Source organism: Vidua macroura, chromosome 4 (assembly GCF_024509145.1).
Source record: "Vidua macroura isolate BioBank_ID:100142 chromosome 4, ASM2450914v1, whole genome shotgun sequence".
NCBI lineage: Eukaryota > Metazoa > Chordata > Aves > Passeriformes > Viduidae > Vidua > Vidua macroura.
This window is the reverse complement of record NC_071574.1, coordinates 41062278-41076142: the sequence shown is the minus strand read 5'-3', so window position 1 is coordinate 41076142 and position 13865 is coordinate 41062278. Positions and strand designations below refer to the sequence as shown.

The window sequence follows — 13865 nt, the reverse complement described above, 5'->3', positions numbered from 1 at the left end:
TCTTCTCTTTGTCACTTTTTCTTGCATGTTTGGAACTCTATCACTCCCGTATGCATAAACCATTATGAAGTATCACAGATCCTGGTCAGGAAGTACATTTGTTTCAAAAAGATGGTTCCTCATGAAAAAGTTATATTTATTCATAAGCTGGCATAAACCCAGCTAGCCCATGTGTTCAGTTTTCATTAACAAAACGTCTGAGTTCTTAGATGAACTGGTTTAGACAAATACATGTCTCACAGTTAGACATGATTTCTTTTTTGATATGTGGCTACCAAACAAGATTCTAAAAAGTCATATTTGTCAAAAAGCTGCTGTCATACTTTAAAAATATTTAGATTCTGCTCTCTGTGCTAGTACCTCTAGTTTTCTCCTTTTGTTTCTAAGCTCAGACTATGGTTTTAATAAGCTCAGATCCATGTTTCAAGAAATTCCTCTGCTTCTTCACTCCTACCAACTCCTTCCACCCTGGCAGCCTGCGCCTTGCCTCGAAAACTCTTTAAGACTCATTCTTGCATTCCCTTTGCCTTCAAACTTGAATGCTATCTGTTTTTCAGAAAAATTACCTCAAAGTAGCTGGAGAGATTCTTAAAATGTGAATGCCCCTGGTTTCACTAGCGTAGTCTTAAGTTTCTAACTAGATGTATTAGCAAATACCCATATCATGCAAAGAACATTTTGAGCTTTCTTGTGAAATACCTGAAGTTTACATTGATTTTCAAATTCTTCAAACTCATCAATTATTTTGAACCTTTGAATCAATTTACAGTTCATGCTGAAGTCAACTCCAAGAGATCAATCAGCTCAGCAGGTCAGGTCCTAACAAAGTAATGTCATTAAAATGCTGCTATTCAAGACATCAACATTTTATAAAATGCCAGTGCTTTTAACTCTTACCATTGGAGCAATCTGGACCTGTCCAGTTGGGGTCGCAGGTGCAGCTACCACTCTCTTGAAGGTAGGTGCCATGACCAGAGCACTGGTCAGAGCACATCGTTTTCAGGATTTCACAGTTGTTGCCCCCCCAGCCCGGGTTGCAGTGGCACTCGCCGTGGATGCACACACCGTGGCTGGAGCAGCCTGGGTCCAAGCAATCCGCTGCAGGGAGATGAAAAGATCAACTTATACCTGTCAATCCTAACAACAGTAATCAACCCAGAGGTGCTAATGGCACTTTTGGGCTTCATTCACATTTCAAGACCTTATGAAATAGGCAGCATTGCACTCATCTTGAAAGCAAATGTAGGCTGAAGCTGTGAAGTTCACCTTTCATTCATTGCAATGAATGAGGAAAAGACAGAGTGGACGAAGATCTCTTTGTGCCAGCCTCCCTTCTCTGGCTACAAGGTAAATCACTCTTTGTCGTCACTTCTTACATAGCTGCAATTTTCCTTGCAAGAACACCTCCCTTTTACACCACTTTCTGATCCTGTAAATTTTGTTCATGCACATAACTGGCATCAAGACAATTACAGGTTACCACTGAATCAATGGAGAATCTTTCAAGGTTTGCTCATTTTACTGAATTACAGCAAGATTGGCTTTGGGTCTTGGGCAAGTAATCTGCCTAATCATAATGTACAAATTGTTGGATTCTCTGCAGTACTATTCCCTGGTACAACTGACCCAATCCACTTCCATACAGTTGTGACAGCTATATAGGACCCCCAAATTGTTTAAAAAATGAATGAGTTGCATACCGTCTTTCTGTCTTAATTCACTTGTGCTTTAGATGATGAGATTTAATTTAGCAATTTGACTCAAGAAAATGTTACACTTGTAGGGTCAATGGTCTGAAAATTTAATTCCAGAGACTTAATTGCATTACTTTGTATGTGGAGATCAATAAATTCAATTTGATTGGGGAAGAAAATAGAAGTTTTTGCTCCCTAAAAAAACAGAATGGAAAATGAACCACATTTTGAACCAGACCAGAATGAATATTATTATGCATATCTCTGGAATACAAGAATAATGCATCATTTTTCCCCCAATGCATTCGAATCAGCACTTTGCACAATCTGGTCAGTGGAAAAGACTACTAACAAATGCAATAAATTAATGATCACTCTATACTTGGAAAATTCAGTAAGAATTCCTACATATGTGTTTCATGTGCTTTCTTCTTAGCTGATTTCAGCCAGATGAAACCCAAGCAAAAACATTACATGCACGTTACTTTGAATTTTCCCACTACTTACTTGAGAATAAATAGAGTACAATAATCCTGTAGAATTCAGTTTTACTAGTGATTCCGAAACTTGATTTGTAGTATTGTAAAATGATTTTTGAAGGAACAGGGTTAGTGCATAAGATCTAAATCTAGAAAAATTTATAGAGCCAGATGTGCCAGCTGTTAACCTGACCAACAACAGCTGGTGTTGGCAAAAATATTTACTCATTTACCTTCTTCACAGTTTTCTCCTTTGTACCCAGAGTTGCAGGCACAAGAACCCATGATGCAGATGCCCCTTCCCCCACACTGGGGATCGATGCACTGACTCGTAGGCACGTCACACTCGGTGCCCTTCCAGCCACTGTAACACAGGCAGCGTCCTTTGGAGTACTGCCCATTGCCACTGCACAGCACCGGGCAGGCTGCTGTGAAACAGAACACAGCAGAACAATCAAAATAAAGATCTTCACCAAAGCTTTATAAAGAAGAACATCTGAGATATTGCTTTTCTGATGTATTTGTCTTCATGCTCACTTAAACTGGCTTAAGAAAAGCATTGGGTTGATTTACCTCTCGAACAATCGGGGCCCAGAAACCCAGGAAAACAATGGCAAGATCCAGAAACACATTCACCGTTACCATGGCAATTTCGGGGGCATTCCACCACAGACTCTAAAAGGAAAAAGAGAAGGATAATTCACAGGTGCCCACTGCATGAAGTAGCTATCATTGTATCATTGGAGCCACTATTAATTGACAGCTTGTTCTTGTTCCGAGAAGTGTTTACATTTGTTTTGTTTGAAGAGCACGAATAACTGTTATTTTCTACTGCTGATGCCCCCAGTATCGCAGGACATTATATTCCAACGAAAAGGCAAAAATTACAAGTGTAAAACTATATGAGCTTCATACTCAAAATCTAGTCCTGTGCCATTTAATAAATATTTCAAAACAGCATCCTCCTTTCAAGCACCATTTCACTAGAAGTACTTATGCCTTAGACTAAGAAATTAAAACCCTTATGCCTTAGATCATGAAATTAAAATATATACTCTGCATTTTATTCTGAGTAGCAAAAGAAACACATAAATGGAAAACATGCAAAAAAAAAATAGTCAGATCATTTAACTATGAAAACCTATCTATGAATTCCTAAAAAACCTGACCCCAAGCTACCATTTGGTAAGAGCTTTAAAGATTATGCTTACCTATAATTATGGTATTAAAAGACACCTGCTCTGCATTTTTCCCATCATTATAAAAGGCCAGGTGCCAGATGCCAGAATCCAAATACTGGATAAAACCTGCCTCATGGAGACTGACAGACCTCGCCTGCCGTCCTGCTCGCTCTGACTCCAGCAGGTTGCGTTGCTCCCTTGCAATCAGCCGGCTGCCATCCAGGAGCTCCACAAAGTCATACTGCAATGAAGCACACATGGGAGCTTGACAAGTCATGGGCTGACCATGGCACCACCCTGACAATATGCTTGTATTTAGACCAAGAGTTTCCTTTTGGAACAGGGAAGCAGGAGCTGAAACCAACTCTTTCTTCTTTCTTTGCTCCCTGCTAAGCATTCAAATAAAATTACCAACTAGTTCTCATGCTTATTAGAAAGATTTTTTTCAGTAGAAAGTGGCCAATGAACCCATTACATACATTGGGGGAAGAAAATAGCAGTTGAAATGAGTCTGCAGTCATGACAGGCACCTTAATTACAGATAAGAGCTAACTTTCAAACTGTGTTACATATATATGAGCTAATAATAATAATAATATCCAATACCAATAATCTACTTTTCCTCATTTAATTTCAGATGAAGGATTAACTGCTCAATCCTCCTTTTGTACAGTCTGGAATTTTTGAGGAAGGAGAGCAAGAGCTTTACTTCTCATCACAGAAGCTCAAAACAGGAGAAGGAAAGCAGAAAACATTTCAACTATCAGAAATTACAAATTGACCAAGCCCCGTGGTATCTCAGGTCAATGGACAGCACATACTGTATTTTAAGAACTAACATGGGGCTTGGAAAAATGTAGCAGCATCTTAGCTGATAAAACAAGCAAACTCACAACACAAGTTCTTATGCATGTTATGCACGTTTATGCACCTTAACTAGGCTAATAGCACCTGGAGAGCTAAAACTGCTCCAGGCCCTACACTGATTTTACACTATCTGGTGTCTGTTCTCATGGCTTGAAACTTGTCTTCTGCATGTTGAACATGTAAAGATCAATATGTATAGAGCAAAATGAAAAAGGTAGGAAAACTGAAGAGCATTCTTGCTTGTGGCAGAGGGTCTCTGCTTTTACTGCTAAGACTGTTCAAAGTTTCACTTCTACTGTGACACATGTTTATCGTATGAGGTGAACTTTAGCACATAAACCTTCAATCTTTCCACATGTTCAAGATCTCTCTCAAATGAAATTACATCCAGGGCCTTTAAAGTAAAGGCCAGCATGTAGAACCACTGATTCACCAGATCTGGGATAAAATAAGTTCCCAGGACCAAGAGGATCAGTGATTTTCCACCTTGACTTGTGACCTTCAGAAACTGCTCCTGAGACAAAAGAAAATATGATAGCCTTTGTCCTGGAACAAGGGTTTAAGTACTTATGTTCTCTTCTTGAAATTGTAGGTCAAAATTCATTGGTATTGTAAGATTGTTCCTCCCCAGTATTCCAAATCATGTTCCCACCAGCCAGGATGTGAAGGAAATGCATAGAGAATACGACTCTATCAACACCCAAGACGCTTTCCCAGCTCATTCCCTGAATGAGCAGGAGAGAACATAATGTGATTAGGATGCGCAGAAGCCGGTGCCTCGGCAGCTCTGTATGTGCTGCACCGCACAGAAACGAATGCGATCATTTTGGGAGAGCAATTATTCAAAACCATTCAACACTCTCATTTGTCAGAGTATTAAATATTTATCTTGTTTTGTGAGAGAGAGAACAACAATTTTGGCTTTTTTTCACTCCTGCCTCTCTGGTGGTTTTAAGATTTTTAAAAAGGGAAGGCTCAGGGAGCTCTGAGTTTTAACAGGTCATTCATAGACATTAGTGATTTGTATATGGCAAGAGACCACTTTTGAAGAAGGACAATTTCAGATTAAAACTGTATTTTTGATACAGGAACAAGTGGTTACACCACTTGATTGGCCACTAATGGCTGACAAACACAGTACAATTCAAGATTTTCTATTTGTAATGTAATAAGGACATATGCTGTTATCAGAACACCATTTTAGACTACACTTAAAAAGCCATACAGAAAGGAATTAACTGTTCATTCTGCCCCCAGAAAAAAAAAAATTGATCTTAACAAACCCTTTTAAAAGCTGCTTTTTTATATTTGGGACACGGCAACAAAAACAGACTGGAAAAACAATTATCTTCATAAGCAAAACCATACCAATTTTATTTTCCTCCTATGAGGATAAATTAATTTCCTTTACATTGAGTCTAAATGTGATGTTTTGTCCTACCATTCCATATAGTTTTGCTTTAAACCAAAGTCTATTTTATTCTTAAAAGTCTCTTTAAATAAACATATTGATTCTCTGGCTGCAATGGAACTGACATTTTTAGAAAGTGTCACAAAGACTTTCAGGCTTGCATTGATTGGGTTTTGAATGGACAGCCACCGTCAATTATTTCTGGTTGATTTATTTATGATTTCACAGAAAGAGAACTATGAATCTCAGATCAGTCTGTGACACACTAATAGTAGCTGTGCTTGAGACTAATTTTGACACCTAAAGAGAATTTAGCAAAGCAACCAAAAATTCTGTCCTGAATACAATACATCAAACCATTTCCTACATGCTATATCCCTATTATTTTGGATTACGGGACAGAACAAGAGTTAAACTTTCTGCATTGTGTTACTGTTTAATTAATAGACTTTTTAACGATTGACAGGAATAATTTATATACAATTCATACTATTACAAGACAAGGGTGTAAACTAAAACTTCTTGAAATCTCTCCCAAGCTTATTTCTACCATACTTTTGTTATATATATAGAATATATATAATATTATAGAATATATATATATATATATATATATAATATATAGAAATATTATAGAAGGACAATTGGTACCAGAGGTTGTACAATTAGGGACAGATATTGACTAGTGTCCTCTTACTCGCTGTCAGGTTTTAACTGGGTACAAAAAAGAGGTGGATAAACAGGCAAAGGGTACAGGAGAGAAGTGGAGAACAAGGTGGCAAATGTACAAGGCAAGTTTTGCATTACAGTCAAAGGTGACAAAGAGAAGACAGACATTGGTAGAAACACCAGAGGTGTAAAGGGGAAGCTAAAGAAAATTGTGCTGTGTGGTTACACATGTAGGGTATCCCAGGCATATGAGCAAAGATTTTGGAGGAGGACAGGTAACAAGGCAACTTTACAAATGCTGGCAGAGTGCAGGATGTAATAAGTTCTCTATTATTTAACATAAGATCTGAAAATTCAAATACTGACGTTTGAGAAACAAGCAGCAGTTGCTCATTTCCATAAATTTTGTTATTAGCACTTGTCATTCTGTGACTAGAAGATAAGGGCAGATAGCATTCAAGAGACACAGACATGAAGTGATATATGTGAGTGAGATCCTATTTTTCAAAGTCCTCATGAAACAACTCTAGCTTTACACATCCAGAGATGGGCTCTGAGCCAACTTTTGTCATTATAAGATGAGATCTTTGAGCTGTGGTAGACAGATTATGGAAATAAGAGCTCAATTAAAAAAAAAAAAAAAAAAAAAAAAAAAAAAAAAAAAAAAAAAAAAAGAAGCAAAAAAAAAAGCGCAGACATCATTAAGGCATTGGATCATTGGATGAACCCATCATAATTAAATACCTCTTATGTTCTGTGCTGTTCTGGTCTCCACACCTTGAAAAGGCTGCATTAAAACTGGAGAACATTCAGAAAAGGATAACCAAAGGACTGGAAAAGCTTTCATGAAAAGAGTGACAAAACAGACTGGAAAAAATACAGCTCCCTGATAATACTAGGGATCCATTAATCAAGGGTGGCATGGAGAAGAAATTAATAAGACATTCTGCCCTGCCTCTTCCAAAACATTACCAACTGTGTGTCAAACAAAAGCTACTGTCTCAAAACACACAGAGGAGTACAGTGTGAGATGTGTAGTTAAGCCCTGCTGCAAATGTCACAGATGCTAAAAGCTTCCAAAGATTCAAAGGTGACTATGCAAATTCACAGAAAAAAAGAATCTATCAAAGATTTGTAGACAAATCAAAGACAGCATCTCTGACTCAGCAAAGTCCTTCAGCCTTAAAAGTCTGGAGGCCAAAAGCATATTGTGCTACAATAACTGCAGTATTATCATGTTGCTTTATTAATCTGTCTGCTCATGGCCCCCATCACAGAAGGGCTAGATGGGCCTTTGACCAAACTCAGCATGGATATTCATGTGTTTGTCTGATATGTTCCTGTGACACTTGGAGCCACATGAGTGAGCTGCCTTGTCTAATGGACAGGATGGAAGTGGAATGAAAGGATGCAGTGAAGCCAAACATCAGCTGTTAGTCTCTCCCTGCGACCTATGCCCAGCTTGCATTAGGAACTTTTGTCAGTACAAGCCATAAGAGTTAGGGGAAATAAGAAAGCAATAAATGGACTTATGCATAATCCCCTCAGTGTTCTATTTCATCAGATGTCTTTTTGCCAAAATACCTTATTTTGTTTACATAAGCTACTTCAGTTAAATATGTATTTTACCAGGATGAGTTGTGTCCTCATCAAAGTCTTGTGTTAGGACTTTGGAGAAAGGCCTAAACTGTCAGGATATATTTTACTCCATTTTTTTTCCCCCACATGAAGGAGCATGGTTGCAAATAAAACCCAACTGCTTACTGAAACTGCATTTTCAGGAGATTACATGCATGTTTTATCTCAGACACTTAAACCAGACATCATTGGGTTCAAGGCCATACAAACATTCTGATAAACCTGTACCCTTGGGAAGCTTTAGCAGCCTTTTAAGTTCACTAGGGCACTGATAAGTAAGAATGCCTAATTTTTCAATGTATCATGTGTCAGTCAATGGTTTGTTAAAAATACTCTAATTATATACCAGGCAAAAATAGGACATGAGAGCTTGACCTATATCCTGGGGACAGTATATCCAAAATGTCAAGCAGGACTCACATATGATTCTTTCTGTTGTATCATACCTAAACACTAGTAAGAACTTGGAGTCTGTGTAATACAGAGGACAGGAAACAGATTTAGCAGTCTCTGTGGTTTTGGATAAAGGGCCAAACTATTTCAAACTTTTGACAGGATAAGGAATCAAGTAAAGATCATTTTTTAATAGATGTACTTACTTGCATAACTTCTCATATAAATGGATAGTCTATATCAGCTTCTTCAGTTTCATTCATTCTTGCCACACATGTATTCCCCTAACTCCTGTTATTGTTATCATTGAGATGGCATTTGTATTCCAAACCCCTATTTCAAATGGCTGACAACTTTCGGAATCAATTTTCTTTACACTAGAATTTCATGTGGTTGTTGTCAGCCTGAGGGTGGGTGTTCCAATGTGAAGGTCTGAAGAAAATCCATTTAATCATTATTATGAAGATCAAAATTTTAAGTAAACAGAGTGCACTTTCTGCATTCAGTAAAGTGTTTGTACTTAAATGGAAATTAAACTACAAAATAAAGTTAATGTAACATTCCATGACTTTACCTGCTTTGCTGACCCTTCCTCAGTGGTTTTTGTCTGTTAAGTAGGTGTAATAATTATTAATATATTAGCAACATATTTCTATATTGTGCATATTTTAAAAGTTATACCTGAATTAAAAAAAAAAAAAACCCAAAAAATTAAATAGTGCAGTAGCATGAAAATCAAAATTAAAAAAATAGGACTGAATTAAAATATATTAATTTTGCACCTATGGATTTGCTGCTACAACTCTGTATCAGACATAACCAGTCAAGCTTTGATACAATTATACCATTTGGTTGCTATACTTAGATTTGTGTCTACAGCAAAACCATACACTCAAAATAAAAGTCACTAAGATGTTTCTCCAAATGGGGTAGAAGAAAATGAGCTAAAATACCTATTCAGATGGAAAAATGGATCTGAGCCATCACTTGGGACAAATACTGTGTTGAAACTCATCTAATCTTGGAGGGTCTTAAATCTTTAAAATAATATGAATACAATTAATGCTAAAATACCATCTGAGGCACTGATTCTCTGTTTCTCCTGCCAATCCAGAAGACTGTTCATTTTTTTATACTTTAACTGTTCTATTACTATTGATAAAAAGTGTTTTTTTTGTTACTGGGAAGTGTTACCATATGCAATAAAAGGTTTTATTAGAAATCTTCTGAGGGGTGGAACAGAATAAATCCTCTGGGACACTTAAGAACAAAGTTTCAAGACACTAGATGCCTAGTGAAGACTGCCACTTTTATAACCCCAGTTCACTGTATCTTTGTAGATACATATTATGTATTTTTTCTTCTATGTTTTTATTTAGTGAGACACCAAGCTGTAAATACTGTAGTATTTGCTTGTCTTCTTGTTTGGAAATTTGGTTAATGTGCTGTTTGCAGGAACTCTCAACCACACCTTATGTGTGGCCATAAGATTCTATATTAGTTTGCTTAGGTTTTTAAAGATATGTGAATATACCAAAGAATAAAAAAAAGTACCTATAAATTCTGCATGAAGCAACTCCATATCTGAAGAATTACTGATTAGGCAACAGAACAGCTCATAAATAAGAATACCATGTATCCCCATTCTAGATCCCAACACAGAGTATTACCAATGTTCTGGTCATCACATGAGATCAATAAAGTATAAACAGTAAAAATAAAAATCAGCAAAATGGAAAAGAATGTAATCCTGAGAGAGAAAAAAGATACAAAAGATACAAAATCATGGTTTTCAATAATGTGCTACTTTTAACACAAGCAGTTCTCACCTGAGTGTGTGAAGGTGGTAAGCCTTTTCGACCATATACTCCAATCAATGCATCTTTCTGAAGGGATATATTGAATTTTAGAAACTGTGGCTGATCAATGAAGAGCTGTGATCTCCAAAAAATCCCAGGGGGCACTTCTTGTATCGCTCTTCGGCCTATATCAAGTTCTCCAGAATCTATAGTGTTGTTTTCTTGTGCAAATCCTCCTAATTTTCCTGATGGTTTAGAATAATGAGATAAAAAATTAGTGTTCCTTTCTGGCTTTCAATCATCCTTCATATATATCTTCAAATATTTAGAATTACCTCAGAAAAATGTTATCTGACAACCTTTTTGAATAGAAGATCCCAGGAATTCAATGATTTGGAAATAAAAAGGCAAAGATACCACAAATACCTACATACTAAAAATGCTGTAGCATCCCTAAGAAGGACCATTAAGGAAATGGTTTAGAATCTACATTAAACTGTACTTTTTTCCCCTAGCATTTTAACAGGGGTTTCTCAGAATAAAGTCTCACATTAAAAAGAAAAAAGAAAAAAAAAACCAAAAAACCCAAAACCCAACAAAAAAGTAAAATGCAGCATACAGTTTTAAAGAATAATACATACATAAAAGTAGTCAAGAGAACTAATATAATCATTTCTACATTAAATATCACAGCATTTATTCAATACTAACAAATGCTACAGCTCTGGTTACCTATTTTTGGTTTTGGTATAGGCCGAAGAGCAAGCAATACTGTATTGAAGCAGCTGGCATATGAAAGTGAGGCTTGAGTGAAACAATACAAAGAAAAATGGAACTGTCATTATAGTCTCGGAGTTTGCTGTGTTTTTACCAATTCATATTTTTTTCATCAGCTAGTCTATTATAAAGATTGAACAAAATCCATCTGCATGTGGTAAGCATGTCCATGTGATGCTCGCTTGTTTGCATACAAGCATTCTGGAGAACTGACAATTCGGCCTTGTCTTTTACGTTCAAATTCTACATTATTCATCATTTGATGGAACAAACTGACACAACCTTTTTGCAAACATTTAGACTGTAAAAAAAACTAGATTAAAATCTGAAATGCCAGGTGAGGTCACAGATTGATCCTCGCCACTTATTGCGCATCCAAGATGAACTGAGACTGCTGTTGAATTAAACAGGTACAGAAGCACTGCTGAGAGGCCTTGAGTGGGAACTTGTATCATCATCAGAGCTGTGTCGCAATGGCATTGCAGTCACTGAAAATTGTCTCACAGGATTATCACATTGATCAGAGTGCTGTTGAGAAGAGACAGTGAAATATCTGATCTTGAAGCCACCAGTTTTTAAACACTTTTCAGGATGAGTCTAATGCTTTTCTAAATTTGGAGTTAACATTTCATAATACTCATGTACTATTCTAGAAGATGGATCTGTATTCACTATTTCAGTTTATTTAAGTATTTGCTTTTTACTTCTTTCTTCAAATTTAAGCATATTGTGTTTAACAAATTCTCACACTGATGACGGGTAATCACTAAACAATAAACACTTGTTTGCCATATTGATCTGCAAGTTCCCATATTTCTACATTTCAAATGAAAAATAACTGCCTTGTACTACTGAAAAGATGAGCTAGACAGCTTGAGTAAGTGCTGTTTATCAAATACATTAACCAGCTTTACAGGAATGCCTGTTTCTGAGGTTCAACACTCAGCAGATAATACACTTAAGGACTTCTATGTTCTTCACTGAAAAAAGATGGTTTTACTTTGTAGCCACATGCCCCTTTAGCACCCCAACACCTCTCTCAAAACTGTCAGCAGCTGTTTGTCACCCTAAGCTTAGGGTGTTAATTATTCTAATTATTCTTTGTTCCCTGTTATATCTCAATGAGCATAATAAAGATCTTCATAGTATTATAATTTCCTTTCCATTTTCTAAACAGTAACAGTTGTTACACACAGCTTTAAACCAAAACATGAAATGTCATGTTCATACACATTTACTATTAAGGTGGTTGAAATTTCTCAAATCCACATCAGAGTATCAGGACATTACCAGGGAACTAGAGCAGAGCAGTACTGAAAGTTGTTCAGCTGTCAAAATATCTGAATCAAGGCTTCATTGATTCTTCCTTACAGTTTTCAGTAACCAGTGTGATAGCACAGGGGCCTCACTTCTCACATTTCACATCCAGTCATCACACTTTCCCTTCTGCCTAACTGGTCCCTCTTTTGTGGTTTAAAATGTGTACTCACTAGTCTTTCTGTTGTTCACTATTGATGCATGCAGATAAATGACCACATACCATATTCTGCAGAGGACAGCATTTTAAGTGGGTGGAATTAACCCTGCTCTCTTGAGCAGTATTTAGGGACATAAGGAAGGAAAAATGTATTTGATATCCTTGTTATTTCCTTCTCTTTTTGAGGCAGTGTATAACAGGTTTTAGTTTGTTTAAAAAATTAAAAATTTTCAAGGGAAAAAACCCAGTAAGTATAAAATATTTACAAAAACATCAATATATTTTATAAAATAAAGTATATCGGCTATTGAATGCAGAAGACAATGGGATGAAAAGTTGTCACTGCAGCATCAATATTCATAACTACAGAGTAGCATTTTTTGCTCTTCATTCAAAACAAGTAATAAGAAAACAGGAAGTGATAATGACTATCTAAGTACAAAAAAAAAAGGCAGGAAGGTAAAGGAAATGAGAAGAAAATGTCCTACTGGAGAAGTTTCACAGGCAAAAGGACAAAGGAGGGAACTGAGAAATGACAAAAGGAGGGAACTGAGCTCTGAGCTATAACTTTTCTATGACTTGGAGCTGTGATAATTTGAAAAATTTTCAAGATGTCTATTTCTGGCAGAGGCTTCCTCGTTTTCAGTGGTAAGGAGGTCAGATGTGCCTTGTGAATGGGAAAATGGATTTTTGTGTAATGAAGCAAACACTGCATTCATCAACCATTTAAATCAAGTTTTCTATTCAAAACCTATTGATTTTGAAGCCTCTGTTAGCCAAAAGTGCACAAGCTCTTAAATGTTTCGAGAATCTTAAAGGGCAACATGGAAAAAGGTCGATAAAAAATAATCTCTTTATGTGGTTTGTATTTTAAAAGCCCTTACAACAAGATTAAGATAGTTTTTTTTCCTGCTTTATATATTGGTTGGATGATTCAGACTCAACATTATATGCTAGAAACTTTAAGCAAACAAATGTATATATTATACCTGACCTATTAAATTTCAGAGAGAAATTAAAAAAAAAAAAAGAGAAGAAAACATCAACCTCTGTAGAGAAAAACCCAAGATATTCCATAGTGAGGCCATCATGCCACACAAAGCTCCTTGATCATGAGTTGCCATCTAAGCATAGCTAAGAGAGAAGCTTCAAAAATATGCAAATTATTACTGAAGTGCCTCTTCTAGAGCAAAAACTTCAGAAAAAGTGATTATGATGGAACACACACATGTAATCTTTTGTCCAAAATTATTGAAAGCTTGCTGAAAGTGCCAAAGACTCTTGGTATCAGGTGCCCCTTATGAAACAGTATGTCCCTACACCTTGGGCCCCTGGCTTTGTTGTGGCCATGTGTTCAACACGAGATCCCTAAAGCAGGATGCTCTGAGCCAGCCTCAGCACCGTCCTGCTATCTCTGGGGACCCCACAGCAACAATAAAAATATTATCACATATTTTAGAGTAAACAGAGGTTCTGCTTC

At 36.6% G+C, this 13865-nt stretch overlaps 1 protein-coding gene across 1 annotated transcript in view; it reads right to left on the bottom strand.

The window, feature by feature from the left end:
• Positions 1-13865, bottom strand: part of TENM3 (teneurin transmembrane protein 3) — a 692061-nt gene that overhangs the window by 108794 nt on the left and 569402 nt on the right. The window contains exons 12-16 of the mRNA XM_053975063.1: positions 10162-10376; positions 3385-3595; positions 2747-2848; positions 2407-2601; positions 898-1098 (exon numbers count right to left, since the gene is read on the bottom strand). Of these exons, the coding sequence (XP_053831038.1) occupies positions 898-1098; positions 2407-2601; positions 2747-2848; positions 3385-3595; positions 10162-10376 (924 nt within the window). The remainder of the gene's footprint in view (positions 1-897; positions 1099-2406; positions 2602-2746; positions 2849-3384; positions 3596-10161; positions 10377-13865) is intronic.